This window comes from Nannobrachium achirus, assembly GCF_963921795.1.
Source record: "Nannobrachium achirus genome assembly, chromosome: 7".
NCBI lineage: Eukaryota > Metazoa > Chordata > Actinopteri > Myctophiformes > Myctophidae > Nannobrachium > Nannobrachium achirus.
This window is the reverse complement of record NC_137816.1, coordinates 65,823,828-65,843,087: the sequence shown is the minus strand read 5'-3', so window position 1 is coordinate 65,843,087 and position 19,260 is coordinate 65,823,828. Positions and strand designations below refer to the sequence as shown.

The following is a 19,260-nucleotide window of genomic DNA, read 5'->3' as shown; positions in this document are numbered from 1 at the left end:
AAGTGTTTTTCAAAATACTCTTTCTGTTGGTACTCCTATAAATACTCTTTCTGTTGGTACTCCTATAAATACTCTTTCTGTTGGTACTCCTGTAAATCTCTGTCCTAAACTCACACAAAGTTTAAATCTGGAGATACGAGGTTTCTGCCCGACAGCAACAACATATTTGTGATCAACGCAGAACCAAAAGTGATTTCACTCGTCATCACAACGCTGAAACGTTGAACCGTACGGCGTACAAACAGCATTACGTCTACACATACTGTAGGTAGGGTGGCATTGGCTCGGCTGTACGGTGTAGTATTACGTCTACACATACTGTAGGTAGGGTGGCATTGGCTCGGCTGGTATAGCGACTGCTCTGGGAATAGACCCTATTCACAGCCCGCCCACGCATGCGCACTCAGCGAATTTCTCAGCAGCTTCCTGGTGCTGACGTCAGCTTTGGAGGGTAAAATAACATAGAAATAGCTGGACTTAAAGCCAACAAATCATTATTTCGAACGGTAAAGTAAATTATACCGCTTTGTGCCTTGTGTGCTTGTAGATCTGCTGTTTTCACTACTTTTGTGCGACGGCCTTGTGTGATGAAGCAGAGTTTTGCTTTGCAAAAATTTAAACATTTGAAACTTGGAGATACGAGGTTTCTGCCCGACAGTGACGATTTACTTTGTTATCCACCCAGCCCCCAAAATGGAACGAAGGCCGACATTTTATTTTTATTTATTTTTTCCTAATGGCCGGCCTGGACCGGCCGGGAATGAACCGGCCGTTCAGTTGTCCCGCTTTTCCCAATGGCCAGCACGTCCCTGCCCATAAAGGAACCTAGAGAATCCCTAAAAATCCACGTTGAGATTCACCGGTCTGGCTACACAATAAAGGGATCCTTTGCCGTGAAGACGGTGTGCAGGCTCTACCATTAAAAACAAAATGTTTCTTTGACCTAGTTCCCACTGTCGATGTGTGTGTAATTAGACACACAACGGCTGCAACCCATGACTCGCACCGAGGCAACAACACTTTGCAGTTTCCTCTAAATGTGTTTGTATCACTTTCATAGACTGACTGATCAGCTGGATCAACTACTGTATTGTTTTAATACCAATTTGGACAGACATGAGGCCGCGGTCACTGACATTCCAACCCTGTACAAACATAAATGACATGTTTATCATAGCCTTTCCCCTCCCTTTGCCCGGTGCCTTTTCACAAACGCACGCACGCACACACACACACACACACACACACACACACACACACACACACACACACACACACACACACACACACACACACACACACACACACACACACACACACACACACACACACACACACAGCCAAAACATTGTCATCACATGCACCACATATTAGCACTCTATGCTAACTAACGCCCCTTTCTAGTTTGGCTTTGATTTGATTAAATGCAGGGCGGGTTTTCTGAGTGTGTGCACCACGTTGTTTTACTTCACTCACACTTTAAGACATCTGGGAGATCAGCCAATACAATGACATGATTTCTACCCTGCAGAGGTGGAAGAAGTACTCAAGATTTTTGTTTTACCAAAAGTAAAAGTGTCAACATCACAGTGTAGAATTACTAATGTTACAAGTAAAAGTTAAAAATCACAAAGGTGTTGGTGTCAATATGCACTCAAAAGCAGAAGTACTAATTATGCAGAACGTCCCATTTGACAGACTTGTTCAAACCTTTTTCAAAATGTGTCAAACTCTTTTGAAAATAGCAGATTTACAAGCTCACAACAAGTAGCGTTGCAACGTGTTGTGAGTGTGTAGATCGGCTATTTTCGAAGAGACAAAAGTATGAAAACTATGGCTCGTTAATGATAGATCAATCTGGCTAACCGTCGTCAAAGAAAAGGGAACACCCTCTCGGTCTGTTCCTCTTCCTTTATCTATCAGAGCTATCAGAGTCTGTCTTGAGAGATTAATGATAGATCGATAGATCGATAGATAGATAGATAGATATATATATAGATAGATAGATACCTTTATTATCCCAAGGGGGAAATTCAGTTGCCCGGAGGCAGCACAGCAGTTTAAGGTTACAGTTACAGGGAAGTAAGAAAGAAAAAAAAAAGTACTGTTGTGTACAGCAAAAAACAAACAAGGAAGGATTAAGATTCAACAATACAGAGCTAAATTAAATTATAATGTAAGTAATAAAACAAAAAAATAAATAATAAAGTATAGAGAACCACAAAAGTGTTGAAGCCCCCAAAAAGTCATTAAACAACACAAATAGTAATAATATTTAAGTAGCCTAACTATAATGGATGTTTTGTAATCTATATTTATTAATGTAACGATTCTAAATATGTAACGTAACTAGCTACTAAAGCTGTCAGATAATTAGTAGCGGAGTAAAACGTACAATCTTTGGAAATAATCAAACTTGTACTTGAGTAAAGTTGAATAAATGTACTTTTCATCACTGGATTTCAGCCAATAGAATAACAGGCTTTCTAACCTGTATGTCCACTTAAGTGGTTTGGAATGAATTGCCCGGCTTGCTCAAGGGCCTCTTCAAAAGCAGTGGTGAGGAAGAATAGAATTTGAACAGGCAATACGTTTTGAAGTGGGTTCTTAATTAATTGCAAATAGATTATGCATTATGCATTGACATTCTTTAACGCATGCTAATATCCTTGACTAATTCCTTTAGGCTCTCTAAGCACCCATTGTTTCTTAGAGAGTTAACATGAATTACTGCATTCATTGAAGCCCATATAATTTAACATCATAATATCTTCCAGATCAATTATTATTTGAGGGTTGCCACATTGCGTATCCAATGTGTTTTTGCTCAAAACACAACAAGGGATGAAATTACCATCTGTAATTCTGTCTAGGACTTGATGATTTATAAGTCAAATGAGACAGCTTATGATCTTGGAAATAGAATTAAATAATGCTGCAAAACATCATTGTAAAGTGTCATATCTGGCAGCAGTTATTATGACAATTGCGATTCGGTATTTAGCTGTTTGATTTGCTCGTAAGTAAACACAATGTTTGAATATTGAATGCATGTTCTTTTTATGTTTATTTTCTTGTCTGAACAACGTGGTTAATGACTGAATTATACTCTGTTGCACGAAGCTCGGAGACCAGAACCGATCTTGAAGCTAACAACAAGTGACACCATTGTGAGGTATGAGTATAAACTTAAAGTGTTAGTTCAGCTATTTTTGACATAAAGCTGTGTGAAATACTTGCCATTAAAATAGTGGTTACAAATGTATTAATTGATTACCAGAGTCCCGTGGTCAGAGTTCTGGTCAGTTTTAGATGAATATTAAGTAGTTCCAATGGGGTGGGGGCCATTTGGCGTGGCCCAATCATTGAAAATAGATTAATCCACAAAACTAGCGTAATTTGTATTGTTGGCCTATTTCTACCATATAGAGCGAGGTTTCGTTCTGATCAGCTGACTGCAAAGCACCTTGTTTTGGTGAAATACGTTGCAGCGGCGTAGTGATACTGGACACAAAAAAATAGTACCATGTGAAAGAGGGGTCAAAGTTAAACGAAAGTTGGTCTATTTGGTAGAAATAGGTCAACAATACAAATGACGCTAGTTTTGTGGACTCATCTATTTTTAATGATTGGGCCATGAGCCCAATCATTAAAAATCAATTAATACATTTGTAACCACTATTTTAATGGCAAGTATTTCACACAGCTTTATGTCAAAAATAGCTGAACTAGGTTAAAACTGCACCATGTAACTTTCCTCCTCTACCTCGGTCGCAGTTGAACCCGCTTTCCTGTGCAAGTGCTGACATGTTTTACCATTGAGCTAATAGAGACGGCCAGCTTGCTCAGGTACATTTAATCTTTAATCTAAAAAGTCAGAATTCGTGTCAAATCCTGTGTCTATAGGTGAAACATGACCTTTGACACAATCTAAATGTCTCAATAGAAGAGCAAAATACAACCTACTAGGGCATTAACGATTTGTGATTTTTGCAAGTCGACTCGACTCAGTAAAAAGTCGAGTTGAAGTCGACTTTATCGTTTGATGACGTCATCACATCACACACGACCCCCTAATTATTTTGGGGGGTCCCCAGATGATTAAGTTAATGTGCAACATTGTTTTCTCACTCAACTGTAAACAAACCAACATACAGTTTAAGTGTATAGAGGGTATCTTCACGTTTCTAAAGTGACAATTTAAGGACTTTTTAATACCTCTAAAACAGGGATGTCAAACATACGGCCCCGGCCCGCGAGATGATTCAATCCGGCCCCAGGCTTGTAGAGCATACATTTCTGAGCATCTAGGAAAAAAAAGTAAGTCTCTAGCCCAGGGATGTCAAACATACGGCCCGCGGGCCGGATCCGACCCGCGAGATGATTCAATCCGGCCCAGGCTTGTAGAGCATACATTTCTGAGCATCTAGAAAAAAAAAGTAAGTCTCTAGCCCATTCCTGTCAAGAGTTATGATTGTTTTAAGAATTAACCTAACTAATGCCTAGGCTAGGTTTCTCCCACCAGCTGGCATTGATTGAGTTGATTGATTGGAATGTTAAGTGACCAGCTCTCTCTCTCTCTCTCTCTGAAGATGACAGCATTGCTAGGAATGGGGTGGGGGATCTGGCTATGAATAATATCTGAACATACCTACAATATTCAAACTGTACTCAAAGATTACACATATTAGACATGGAATTTAATGTTAAGAAAATAACTTATTTAAAAAATATAATAATAAAATGTAAAAGTTTTATTATTCAGATATTTTCTGAATATGCCATTATTGTTCATTACTTTTATTCTTTTATTATAAAATACAATAAAAATAATTATTGTCCTGCATCAATAATATATAATGTTTTAGCCATTTACAAATTTTAGCAGAGACTATCAGGAATTGAATTATTCTATTATCAAATGGTTTATTCTTATTGGCACTTCTTAAAGGAGTAGTTCACCCCCAAAATGCCATGGAACCAATGTAGACTCATTCCTAAAACAGAAATTTGATTACAATAAATGCATGCCTATTGATTCCGGATGGGGACCCAAATGCCAGAATCAATGGGGGGAAGTGTACTATTATCACATTTTTGTCTTAGTAATGCGACAAATAAAATAAAAATATATTATTGAACTCAAGTCTCCATGGCGTGAGTAATCAAAGAAAAGAAAAGTCATTTTGGGGATGAACTACTCCTTTAAACAAATAGCATCTCTCGTACCTAACTGCAACTGTAATACCAATAATTAAAGTAGCTACTTAATAATGAACACAATTTGTAAAATGATATACTACTATACTACTGCTAGCTATAGCAGTGGCTGAGACGATAGGAAGAAAAACAGAGCGAACATGTGCGCGAGTGTGCATGCCATCCGATCCGCGACTGGTTGCGGCCCTCATCAAGTCGCCTTTCATCCAATGCGGCCCTCACCCCAAAATGAGTTTGACACCCCTGCTCTAAAATGACAAATTAAACATTGTCCAAATTGTCAAATATATAGAGGCAAACATTGTGAAAATAGCCGATCTACATGCGGCGTTGTGAGCATGTAGATCTGCTATTTTCACAATAGAAAGTAGATTTCTTTTTCAACTTCGACTTTCGACTTTCTCTGGTGGGAGTCAACTTGTGTAATGAAGTCGACTTGTCGACCTTTTCGTTAATGCCCTACAACCTACCCGATTGTATACGTCATATTGTATTAACATAATCTACCATACAGATTGGACACATTTATATTTTATTCCTAAAAAACAAAGTGCATAGTGCCTTTAACCCTAAACGTTGTTGTACATCAAATAGTGAATATTACCGACTGACTATTTTCGCCAAACTTTCTTCTATTTTCACGGAATTGTTCTCCTTATTATGACATGGCCTTACACAGAGTTGACTGCTGAGACTCAACATGTGCAACAAGCAGTTCCTCAGTGTCCAATAAACAGACAGGAATGAGGCTCCTTCTGCGTCCTGCCAAACATCTGCATCTGCCAGTGTTATGATGTCCAGAGGCGTCTCCTCCTATTTGACAGCTCATTCACGTCCACTGACCCGTCCAGCCAGCAGATACTGTAGCAGGTCACCCACTGACCCGTCCAGCCAGCAGATAGCAGGTCACCATGCTTTCACAACACAAACAACACTGTGGAATGTGACCGTTTGGGTCCCGGTTCTGTGATAACCTAGACTTCTCTGTAACCTATTATCTGTCCACACATGAGAGAGGGGAGTAAATACATACACGTACTACATGAATTTTCCAGACCGACCGAGGCCAGGTTTTTTGGGGGGCCCAGTGGCGATCCCGATTTCGGAGAGTCCCAGACAATCAATTATCGATATATATATATTTTTTTTATCCCACGATTTTGTAATCCATATTTTCACCTGGTGCCAATTGCCTAAGCTGTAATCCTGGGCTCTGCTCTCCCTCTGCCAACCTGGGGAGAGCCCTGAACTGAGCTCATGCTTCCTTCAGTGCATGAGGAGTGAGCAGGCCGCTTCTTATCACCTGACAGGGGGGAGCTTCCCCGGTTGGACGTAGCGTGTGGAAGGAACACGTTATTCCAACCAGTTCCTTTCCCCTCCATCAGGCGCCCCGGCTGACCAGGGGGAGGCATTATTGCGACTGAAGGTCGCAGTATACCATGAGAAATGTTGTAGCTTGTCCGTCCGTCTTTCAGTAGATGAAGTGACCGTCTTTCAGTACAGGAAGTGATGTCACGTGCAAACCCTGGATATTCATACTGTCACTGTGACATCACAGGTGATATCACAGTGACAGTCCATGGGTACACAATTATTGACCACAGATATCTGTGTGGCTGGTTCGGATAGGGATCTCCATGTATGGATATATTATTATTAATAAAGGATAAAATAAAATAAAATAAAATAAAAAGTCCATTATGATCATTCCCAGAAACAAAATCACTTTTATGCCCTAACTCACCAACGCCCTGCTTGGCTTTACTAATTAACATACGTTTTATGCCCATATATGGAAATTCCTATCCTTATATTGTCAATATTAAGGACATTATTAAGGATATTATGTTATCAATATAAGGACATATCTGGGAATGCCCATACTTGATAATGTCCATATATGGGCATGTTCTGACACAACATTGTTGACAATCTTGCAGGGGTCTCCATATATGAGTAACTGGTCCCATATACATCACTGGCCAGATGGCCAAGAATTGGCGCGACCTCGCCCTTTAGGGTGAGGTCGCATGTCACCCTGAGGTCGCATGTCACCCTGAGGTGTCTTACTAGTATAGACCAGGAGTATTGCATGTTTTTGTGAGGGTATCTACCCTAGGAGATACGGGGAGTTGCATGTCACCCTGAGGTGTCTTACTAGTAGAGACCAGGAGTATTGCATGTTTTTGTGAGGGTATCTACCCTAGGAGATACGGGGAGTCGCATGTCAACCTGAGGTGTCTTACTAGTAGAGACCAGGAGTATTGCATGTTTTTGTGAGGGTATCTACCCTAGGAGACACAGGGAGAACATGCAAACTCCGATATTTCTTTCAATTTGAAACACTTTGATATGACTAGACACTTTCAACCTGGTGCGAATGACAATAGCATAGAGCACAGGAGAAGCATCCAAAGTAGCGGATCTGCAAGCTCACAACATGTGGCATTGCGGCATAGTGTGAGCTTGTAGATCACCTATTTTTGAGGGAAAGAAAACGAATAGGGCTTAATTGTACTTATTGATGAATCGGGAAACATCGGATAAGAAAGTCAAACAATTATAATACCGGTATATTCGGCCAGACCAATATATGGGTCTGGCTCTAATAGTTTCTTCTTTATTTAGCCAGGGTAGAATGTTACAGGGTATGTAATACATGCTGGTTTCCAGCAACTCCCTGCACACAGACACACTGGGAGCTGACCAGTACAACCACATGTCTTATTATACTGTTGGCCACTGGAGCAGTTGGGGGTTCACTGCAGGGGTCATCAATATGTCCCTACATGGAGAATGTTTCTGTGGCAAAGACCTTTTAGATGCATTTTAGATTCTCTTTTTTACACAACATTATGTTCTTATTTTGACCATAAGACACAATTTTGAAATTTGAAGTTCTCCCCTTAACATTGACAGTGACCAAATGGACCTGTATTATTGTCCACTCATTTTATATGTCCGTAGCAAAAATGGAATTAAAATGGTCTACCACCACAAGCCAGCATGTTCAATGACCCCTGGTTCAGTGTTTTGCTCAAGGGTAGTTCAGCGGCGTTCACTTCCACACCACATGTTTTCCCTTCCGGCAACAAGCGCGCTCAATCCTCTGACCTCTGACCTCTGACCCAACAGGCGGCCTATGAGCCATTGCTGGCCAGCCAGTGATAATATCTGGCCCAGAAATGTACAATAAAGGTTTTCACCAAGAACAAATAATTATATTTTATGTTTTCACTGTCAACTTTCCTCTTGAGACTTTTGGATGAAAAACCTCCGTTTAAACAAACAAACCAAAGCTGTATTTTTACACAGATTAAAATATACATTTTTCTCTCTGTTCTTGAGACCTTGAACCACGAAAGATCTCTTGTTGGAAAAAGATTATGACTCTCGGTCTCCTGATACAATGTTCTTTTGAAACCTTTTGATGAACTAAATATCCTCCAAGTGCCACTTTCATGAGGATGGGGCCTGCACAAGCATGTCTGTGTGCACCTGTGACATTTGATTCCTTGTGTATTTCTATCAATCGTTATAACTTTTATAACAATGCATATAAGGTTGTTCGTTTCAAGTTCCAGGACCTACATTAGCCATTGATTGTGTTCTGGCCGACCATCTAATGGCTTAGAACAGGGGTCTTCAACAGGGGGTCCAGGGCCCCTAGGGGGTCCTCAGAGTTACTACAGGGGTCCTCCAAATCTTTGAGTGATAGAAAAAAATGTTCTCCACTTGAACCCTAGTGTCTATATTCTGAGAACTTTAGCCAAAAATAGCAGATCTACAAGCTCAAAACGCCTCGCGTTGCGAGGCGTTGTGAGCAAAGAGCTTTGGTGAAGAGGGGAAAAAGAGCAGACTAAGTACAGAGTGAAAGGTCAAGTTTATTAACTGTTGACGGTTCAATTGGTTAAATATCTGAAAACAAAAACTGATGAATGAAACCAAAATACACTGATGATTGTGCTGTCAAACAATGAAACTATATGGAATCTACGAAAAGGTTGTGGGGGGTCCCTGGCTCATCTGTCTCTCAACTAAGGAGTCCATGGCCTGAAAACTTTGAAGACCCCTGGCTTAGAGGAACCTCAGCCAAACTCACTTGCCGACCCCTGCTTTAGGCCATCCCATTAGGCCTGCCCATGAAAACATATCAGTCAGACGTTGCTCTTCTTACCGTTGATGAACAGCTCCTCCTGCACGGCCTGCCTGGCCGCTGAGGAGAAGCAGCGTTTCCTCAGCCACTCGGGGTCAAACTCACTGCTGTGCTGGTCAGGCCACACGATGGCCACCTGGGGAGGGACAACACAGTCCGTCACATGTGATAGCAGGGTTCATTCACCCAAATGTGTACGTCTAAAGCAAAGCCCTGCTTCATCATACAAGACTGTCACACAAAACTAGTGAAAACAGCCGATCTGTTTTCACTAGTTTAGTACATTTTATAGATGATAAATAAAAAACGAACGGTTTTGGACATCCAAGGTTTCCACCCGACAACAATGATATGCTATAAATATAAGGTGCTGGGAGTGAAAATTATAATGTAGGGGTGCCTCGGATTAAAACAAATATTTATGGGAACCCCTGCTCTAAAGACTGTGTAACCACAGTGTTATACTGCTACAGGCATTAGCCTAAATATTGATTGAGATTTGAGAACTTTATTTATTCTCGAAATGAGCGTTGAGGTTTACCCTCATCTGCTATGCTGTTGCGATTACACGCACAAAAATCAACAATTTAAACATAATACAGAACATAAAACACAGAAACAGATAAAAAAAAAGATAGAACCATAACAGAAAATGTGTAAGTTAAAAAGAAACATAATGAGGTTATTAAATTGTCCATAAGAAATTGGGGAATTACTTTTTAGCGAGAGTTGTGAAATAGGAGCATCAAATATACATATAAAGACTCATTAAAATGTTAAATAGCTCTACATTCTGATAGGCAACATTTCTGTAGAGTGTTTGACCCTGTGTCCACTGGGCTTTCTTTTCTCGGCTGAATACACTCAAGGCGCTCGCCTAAAAGTGGTTCCAGGCGCCTGAGTTAAAAATATTGTTTCGCTCGGCAGGCAGGGAAAAGGTCTCGCGTTCACATGCAAGCGCAAGATAAATAAATGGCCAGTGGCAGCACAACGCCAAACAGCTGGAGTTTCCAAAAACGCTGCGCCCCCGTTCTGAACATTTAAAAACATGCGCTGCTGCGCTCATGAAAAAAGAAACGTCAAAAGCAAAACACGGCAAAAGCTGCTAACAGAAATAACATTAGTGGTTATGGCCATTTAACATTTTTCATGACATAATGTAATTTGAATACTGTGAACACTGTCACCTATTCTCAGGCGAGGGTGAAGAGGGAAAAAAAAACCCTTAGTAAGAAAGTTTGCAGAATTAAATAACATTAGTGGTTATTTAACATAAAATATGTTTTTTATGACATATCATCTCTGTCGGGTAGAAACCTCAGATGTCCAAAACTGTTAGTGCAGCAGTGGCACAGGAGGGCAGAGCGTCCGCTTTGGAACCGGAAGGTTCCCAGTTCGATCCCAGGCTCCCCCAGAGTTAGTGTTGAAGTAGTCTCGCGTGGCCAGACTGTTATTGCCTCCGCGATTTGGGCAAATGCTCCCGGCATACAGTCTGGCAAACCGGAATAGAAATGATGAGTGCGAGATAAAGCGGATGTGACGCAACCGCTCCCTTGGTGCAGTAGCAATATGTCCTACTGGAAGCGTTTGTCTCCTTTCAACATTTCTGGGGGGGGGTTATTTCGTCTTTTTCTGGTGTTTTCAAACGTTTTCTAAAACTATACACATAACAAGAATATGCCGCTCCAATGACTTTGTCTGAGCTATTGTGTTTCTGTTATGTTTCCAATGGGACTACAGTTCAGTGCAGCAGCGGCTACTTCCGATACTCGCCGTTTGGGAGCTGCCGTTCCAGATTCTATATAGCATTCGGAGATTGTGGAATAGTTGTCTGGCTACGTGAGACTAGTGTTGAAGTGTCCTTGAGCAAGACTCTGAACCCCTAGCTGCTCCTGATGAGCAGGTTGGTGCCTTGCATGGTTTCCTCCGCCATCGGTGTATGAATGTGTGTGTGAATGGGTGAATGTAATGCAGCATCTCTGTTAAGCGCCTTGGGATAAAGGCGCTATATAAATGCACCATTTAAGCCCTTTGCACACAGGCGCGTTTAACCGCACGGATAAAACGGACAATATAATTTTTTGAAAAGAAAACAATGATTCTCTATGACCTCATGCACACCGGCTCCGAATTAGCCGTGCGACGAGTGGCTGCCGCCGTGCGTTTTTTTCTCGATCGAACCCAGTTCGATTTGTGCGTCTTGTCGCATGCGGTAAAAAACTCATCACTCCTTTTATGACTCCTTTTTGGATCCGCAGCGCCGATTCCGCACAGCCTTGCACACCAAATCCAATGCGTTTTATTCATGCCGCAAACGAAAAAAAACGCAACTGTCCTGTGTGCAAAGGGCTTTAGTGTGGAAGAGTCCTTGAGCAAGACTCTGAACCCCTAATTGCTCCTGATGAGCAGGTTGGTGCCTTGCATGGATTCCTCCGCCATCGGTGTATGAATGTGTGTGTGAATGGGTGAATGCAATGCACAATCTCTGTTAAGCGCCTTGGGATAAAGGCGCTATATAAATGCACCATTTACTGTTACTTTTCAGAGTTCAAATTCCAAAGACAGCAAAAGTAGCAGATCGACAAGCTTGTGGATCTGCTACTTTAAATGTTTCTGTGTGACGCTGTAGTGTGATCAAGTAGGGCATTCATTTATGGGGAATAAATCAAACCTCGGTTCGAAGTGAAGCGGTGAATTTTTTTTGTGTTCTAGAGCTATGAAATCTGTGTTCTAGATCTATAGGCTACATTCTGTGTTCTAGATCTATACTTTCTATGTGCTTTAGTTCTATATTTTTTATGAATTCTGAATGAATGAATGATTTTGTCTGGAGGGCCAAATTGTCATGTGAAGCTTGACCAATCCTCAATTCACGCACGGGACATGCACGGGACAGACCAAGCCACTCCTTGAGAATCTATGGGAATCCTCAAAAAAACATGTACGGGACAGACAAAGCCACTCCTTGGAAGCGACTTTCACCGCTTCAAAAACACAAAAAGTTAAAATACAGAGATAAGAGGTTTCTGCCCGACGGCGACGATAATGTCATTTGAAAAGCTGTGAAGCGCTAGTCATTCATTCCCAGACCACTGGCTGCCTGGTGGAGGGAGAACCGCTAGTCATTCATTCCCAGGCCACTGGCTGCCTGGTGGAGGGAGACAGGTTCTTGTTACATAAGAAAAGCAAGCAGACTGGACTGTGGGTGTTGCAGGCAGGGGCGTCACAAGGAGGGGAAAAGTGGGACTGAGTTACTAGGGCCCAAGGTGGAGGGGGCCTTACATATTTTATACTTTAGCTATTAAAAAATAGCAGATATACAAGCTCACAGCTCGGCACAGAGAGTGTCGCGCTGCAAGCTTGTAGATCTGCTATTTTTGAAAAGTCATGAAAATGTATGCAAATCTTTGACTATATGTATTTTTTAAGCAAACATTTGTAACTCAAATTTTGATTCTGGGGGGTCCCTGGAACTAAATATTTTGGGATGGGGGTCCGTGGCCAAATACATACAGTATGATACATAAAACAGTTTGAGCACCACTGACATAGAATCGTAGGTTTTTCAAAAAACCTTTAGAAGGATTTGAAATATTCAAAGACTTGAACAAATGTTCACGATTTTTCAAAAATAGCAGATCTACAAGTTCGCTGTGAGCTTGTAGATCTGCTATTTTTCAATAGTTAAAGCACCGAGGGCCCAGAATTTGGTGCGACACCCCTGCTTCTAGGATTGTTCCAGCAGCAGTGTGTTTTCCATGTCACAAGGCTTTTCTCTGTCATCACTCGCCAGGGGGATTAAGACCCAACCTGGCAGCCAGATCCTCCCAGCAGGTCTAAAGACTCACGCTCTTGCCACATCTTTTGCCAGAGAAATAACTAAGCAACCAGGTCTATGAAAACAAGCTCAAAAGAAGTGACTATATATTGTATGCAGGCCAGTGGTTCTCTCAACCTTTTCAGGTTGAGAACTTAACAACGCCTCGAGGCGTGAGCTTGTAGACCTGCTATTTCCAAACATTTTGCTTTTGATGCAGTAGGCCAAATGGGCTTTTTTATTTTCTTTGTTCTTTTGTTTTTGAGGTAATAACAAGGTCTTAAAGGTCCTTAAGGTCCTTGTATATTTCTTTTTCTATATATATTATTTTAGTATATATAGTTTTTGGCACAAAATATTTTCAGATGGGGTGGTTTGGGTTGGTGGACAAATACATAGCTCAGGGGTAGAGAAACCGTTATTAGAGCAAGAAGGGTTCCCGAAGGGTTCCCAGTTCGAATCCGGGCTCCCCCAGAGTTAGTGTCGAAGAGTCCTTGAGCAAGACTCTGAACCCCTAATTGCTCCCGGTGAGCAGGTTGGTGCCTGCATGGTTTCCTCCGTCATTGGTGTATGTATGGGTGAATATAATGCACAATCTATGTAAAGTGCCTTGGATAAAAGCGCTATATAAATGCACCATTTACATATACATTTTGTGGGTCCTTAACATGAAAATGTTTGTGAAGCACTGGTTTTAAAACAACTTTTAGGAAACAAGCCCAAATAAGCAACTACACTTTAAATACAAGCCCAAAAAAATGAGGATTCGAAGTGAAGCGGTGAATCTGAGTATAAAATTGTCTAGAGCTACAGAATTCTGAATTCTGAATGAATGAATGATTTTATCTGGAGGGCCGGATTGTCATGTGAAGCTTGACCAATCCTCATTTTTAGGGACATTTTTAATCATCCAATCATCAGACTGGGACGGACACTACACACATATTCTGGACGTACGGGACAGATAAAACCTGTTCATTCTGGACTGAAATGACCATATGGACATGGGGGACACACATTTACGGACAGATAAAACCTGTTCATTCTGGACTGAAATGACCATATATGGACTTGGGGGACACACATTTACGGACAGATAAAACCTGTTCATTCTGGACTGAAATGACCATATATGGATGGGGGACACACAAAGCCACTCCTTGGAAGCGGCTTTCACCGCTTCAAGAAGTGCTATAAAAATGCACCATTTATATACGTATATAAATAAATGCACCATTTATATACGTATATAAATAAATGCACCATTTATATACGTATATAAATAAATGCACCATTTATATACGTATATAAATAAATGCACCATTTATATACGTATATAAATAAATGCACCATTTATATACGTATATAAATAAATGCACCATTTATATACGTATATAAATAAATGCACCATTTATATACGTATATAAATAAATGCACCATTTATATACGTATATAAATAAATGCACCATTTATATACGTATATAAATAAATGCACCATTTATATACGTATATAAATAAATGCACCATTTACCCACCTTGTTATTGTGGGTGACGTGCACGGCGTCCATCCCCGTGTGCACGTCCAGCAGCGCCAGCGGCAGGCTGCGGGCCTGGGCGGAGAGCAGGGTGCACTGCGGGCACTGGCAGTTGTCCCGGAGCCAGGTGAACGGGTACAGGCTGTGCCCGCCCTCCTCCCACTCCACCTGGAGGAGTGATGTTTTTTACAGTAAATACAGGGGGCCCTATTCTCGGGAGCGTAGCGTTATTACGACGTTGGATAGTTCGACGTCACATACGTCCGACGCTAGTGAACGCAAGCGTGGTGAAATGCCAGCCTGCTGATGCTGGTCAATGCTAACCTGGTGAATGTTAACCTGGTGAATGCTACTATGCCTAAACCTAACCCTCACCCTAAACTCAGTAAAACTATGCCTAAACCTAACCCTAACCTAACCCTTAGTCGGACTAATGGAGACGTCGAAATATTGTGATTTTACCCCTATTTCCGTCCATGCCTTACCCATTATCCCTAAACACTTTTGCAATTCTTTTACCATTTTGAAATACATTTTGAAATAGTTCAAATAGCTATTTAGTAGACTACTAGTCATCTTTTAGTCATCTGAAATGTTTTGCTGTTAGTCTAGTTTTAATTGACTAAATATCACACGATTTCAGTCAACTAAATCTACAGTTGATTTAATTTAAAATGTATCTTAGCAGGCGTGATGGCGTCGCAATGGCTGATTTATACTTAGCTGCATGCCGAAAATAGCAGATCTACAAATCAGCTGTTTTTGGTAAGTGACACATGCACTCAACCAAAAAACATAAAATTACTTAACTTTTCTACAACTGGAACCTCTCTTCCACTAGTCCCTCCCTAACAACTGGAACCTCTCCTCCACTATTCCCTCCCTAACATTTTAGCCTAGTTTTATTTGTTGACAAATCGTCTGAATATTTAGTCTTAAGTCATCAAAGCTTAGTTTCAGGGTTCCCACACATTTTTACCAATTAATTTCCAAAACTTTTCCAGAATATTTAACGCAATTTCCAAGACTATATAACAATAATTCAGCTCAATAATGAGCCCTATGCGCAATGCCCAAAGACAGTGGTTTTCAACCTGTGACCCCGAAATAATCATATTTGAACTGCGAACCCCGGCACCCTAAGAAGCACTAAGAGTTGAGGAATTTTGTATAACACGATTTTATTGTGAAAATAGCCGATCTGTATGCTCACAACGCCTCGCAACTCCCTCTAATATTTGACAATTTGGCCAATGTTTAATTTGTCATTTCAGAGGTATTAATTTTTTCCAGGACCTTCCAGGACCCTTGATCAATTTCAAAACTTTTCCAGTACTGGAAAAATATTTCTCTAATTTCAAAATATTTCCAGGAATTTCATGACCGTGGGAACCCTGTAGTTTTTATTTAGTTTTCGTCAGTGAAAAAAACGAACAAACTTTTGTCGTCATAGTTTTCAGTGGATGGAATCAGCACTGACCTGCAGCAGTCTCTCCTGGTCCAGGGCCCGGGCCTGCCTCACCATGCTCCCCCCACCGCTGGGGGAGGCGGGCAGGGGGGCCGCGTCCGCCTGCGTCTGCTGCCCACGGAGCTGCTGGAGGGACCACGTCAGACAGGAGGCTGGGACGGGAGCCGCTGGGGCCTGCAGGGTTGTGGTTGTTGGCACCATCGTGAGATATTAGTTGGCGATTAGTTGGCATACATATACCGCAGTTGCGATTAATGGTTTGGCTTAGAATATTGAAACATATATTTAATTGCGACCATCAGGTCGCATTTACTATCAAAACCTCCACCGGCTGTCCGTCCGTCACATTTTGGTGTGGTCTCTTACTAGTGAAAATACATGCTGGCTTCTATATGGAAGCCAAATGACTCAGACTGAGAACTTGAACCCATGGATGATGTAATCCAGTGGTTCCAAAACGTTTTAGCCTGTGACCCAAAATTAGAAATCAGACAATTGGCCCAGGATCCAAACTAGTGAAAACAGCAGATCTACAAATCACAACCCGTCGCTTTTAATAGGGATTGGGGAAACAAACGGAGGGAACCAAATCAAAGCGACGCCGCTTCTTCTAGTGGTTTAGGCGGAAACCAAACAGCCAGTTGTGAACGAACACCAGGCTTTCCCCCAGAAAGCCTGGTAGGCGAGGTTAATACGTACCGCTGCCCAGGGTGCAGGTGGTCTAAACAGGGTCTATACGTACCACTGCCCAGGGTGCAGGTGGTCTAAACAGGGTCTATACGTACCACTGCCCAGGGTGCAGGTGGTCTAAACAGGGTCTATACGTACCACTGCCCAGGGTGCAGGTGGTCTAAACAGGGTCTATACGTACCACTGCCCAGGGTGCAGGTGGTCTAAACAGGGTCTATACGTACCACTGCCCAGGGTGCAGGTGGTCTAAACAGGGTCTATACGTACCACTGCCTAGGGTGCAGGTGGTCTAAACAGGGTCTATACGTACCACTGCCCAGGGTGCAGGTGGTCTAAACAGGGTCTATACGTACCACTGCCCAGGGTGCAGGTGGTCTAAACAGGGTCTATACGTACCACTGCCCAGGGTGCAGGTGGTCTAAACAGGGTCTATACGTACCGCTGCCCAGGGTGCAGGTGGTCTAAACAGGGTCTATACCTACCGCTGCCCAGGGTGCAGGTGGTCTAAACAGGGTCTATACGTACCACTGCCCAGGGTGCAGGTGGTCTAAACAGGGTCTATACGTACCACTGCCCAGGGTGCAGGTGGTCTAAACAGGGTCTATACGTACCACTGCCCAGGGTGCAGGTGGTCTAAACAGGGTCTATACGTACCACTGCCCAGGGTGCAGGTGGTCTAAACAGGGTCTATACGTACCACTGCCCAGGGTGCAGGTGGTCTAAACAGGGTCTATACGTACCTCTGCCCAGGGTGCAGGTGGTCTAAACAGGGTCTATACGTACCGCTGCCCAGGGTGCAGGTGGTCTAAACAGGGTCTATACGTACCGCTGCCCAGGGTGCAGGTGGTCTAAACAGGGTCTATACGTACCACTGCCCAGGGTGCAGGTGGTCTAAACAGGGTCTATACGTACCACTGCCCAGGGTGCAGGTGGTCTAAACAGGGTCTATACGTACCACTGCCCAGGGTGCAGGTGGTCTAAACAGGGTCTATACGTACCGCTGCCCAGGGTGCAGGTGGTCTAAACAGGGTCTATACGTACCACTGCCTAGGGTGCAGGTGGTCTAAACAGGGTCTATACGTACCACTGCCCAGGGTGCAGGTGGTCTAAACAGGGTCTATACGTACCACTGCCCAGGGTGCAGGTGGTCTAAACAGGGTCTATACGTACCACTGCCCAGGGTGCAGGTGGTCTAAACAGGGTCTATACGTACCACTGCCCAGGGTGCAGGTGGTCTAAACAGGGTCTATACGTACCACTGCCCAGGGTGCAGGTGGTCTAAACAGGGTCTATACGTACCGCTGCCTAGGGTGCAGGTGGTCTAAACAGGGTCTATACGTACCGCTGCCCAGGGTGCAGGTGGTCTAAACAGGGTCTATACGTACCGCTGCCCAGGGTGCAGGTGGTCTAAACAGGGTCTATACGTACCGCTGCCCAGGGTGCAGGTGGTCTAAACAGGGTCTATACGTACCGCTGCCCAGGGTGCAGGTGGTCTAAACAGGGTCTATACGTACCACTGCCCAGGGTGCAGGTGGTCTAAACAGGGTCTATACGTACCACTGCCCAGGGTGCAGGTGGTCTAAACAGGGTCTATACGTACCACTGCCCAGGGTGCAGGTGGTCTAAACAGGGTCTATACGTACCACTGCCTAGGGTGCAGGTGGTCTAAACAGGGTCTATACGTACCACTGCCTAGGGTGCAGGTGGTCTAAACAGGGTCTATACGTACCACTGCCCAGGGTGCAGGTGGTCTAAACAGGGTCTATACGTACCACTGCCCAGGGTGCAGGTGGTCTAAACAGGGTCTATACGTACCACTGCCCAGGGTGCAGGTGGTCTAAACAGGGTCTATACGTACCACTGCCCAGGGTGCAGGTGGTCTAAACAGGGTCTATACGTACCACTGCCCAGGGTGCAGGTGGTCTAAACAGGGTCTATACGTACCACTGCCCAGGGTGCAGGTGGTCTAAACAGGGTCTATACGTACCACTGCCCAGGGTGCAGGTGGTCTAAACAGGGTCTATACGTACCACTGCCCAGGGTGCAGGTGGTCTAAACAGGGTCTATACGTACCACTGCCCAGGGTGCAGGTGGTCTAAACAGGGTCTATACGTACCGCTGCCCAGGGTGCAGGTGGTCTAAACAGGGTCTATACGTACCACTGCCCAGGGTGCAGGTGGTCTAAACAGGGTCTATACGTACCGCTGCCCAGGGTGCAGGTGGTCTAAACAGGGTCTATACGTACCACTGCCCAGGGTGCAGGTGGTCTGCACAGGGTCTTCAGCGCCCGGCCGGTCATCACAGACCTGCTCCTCTGCAGCATGGCTGGCAGGACGCGCCACGTCAACAACGCACTGGCCATTCTTCCTGGAGT

The 19,260-nt window shown here is 43.2% G+C and overlaps 1 protein-coding gene across 1 annotated transcript in view; it reads right to left on the bottom strand.

Annotated features, from left to right (window-relative positions):
- Positions 1-19,260, bottom strand: part of bbox1 (butyrobetaine (gamma), 2-oxoglutarate dioxygenase (gamma-butyrobetaine hydroxylase) 1) — a gene marked incomplete at its 3' end in the record, with an annotated part of 67,414 nt that extends 48,154 nt beyond the window's left edge. The window contains exons 1-4 of the mRNA XM_080729803.1: positions 19,132-19,260; positions 16,209-16,370; positions 14,729-14,896; positions 9,398-9,512 (exon numbers count right to left, since the gene is read on the bottom strand). Of these exons, the coding sequence (XP_080585929.1) occupies positions 9,398-9,512; positions 14,729-14,896; positions 16,209-16,370; positions 19,132-19,248 (562 nt within the window). The 5' untranslated portion in view covers positions 19,249-19,260. The remainder of the gene's footprint in view (positions 1-9,397; positions 9,513-14,728; positions 14,897-16,208; positions 16,371-19,131) is intronic.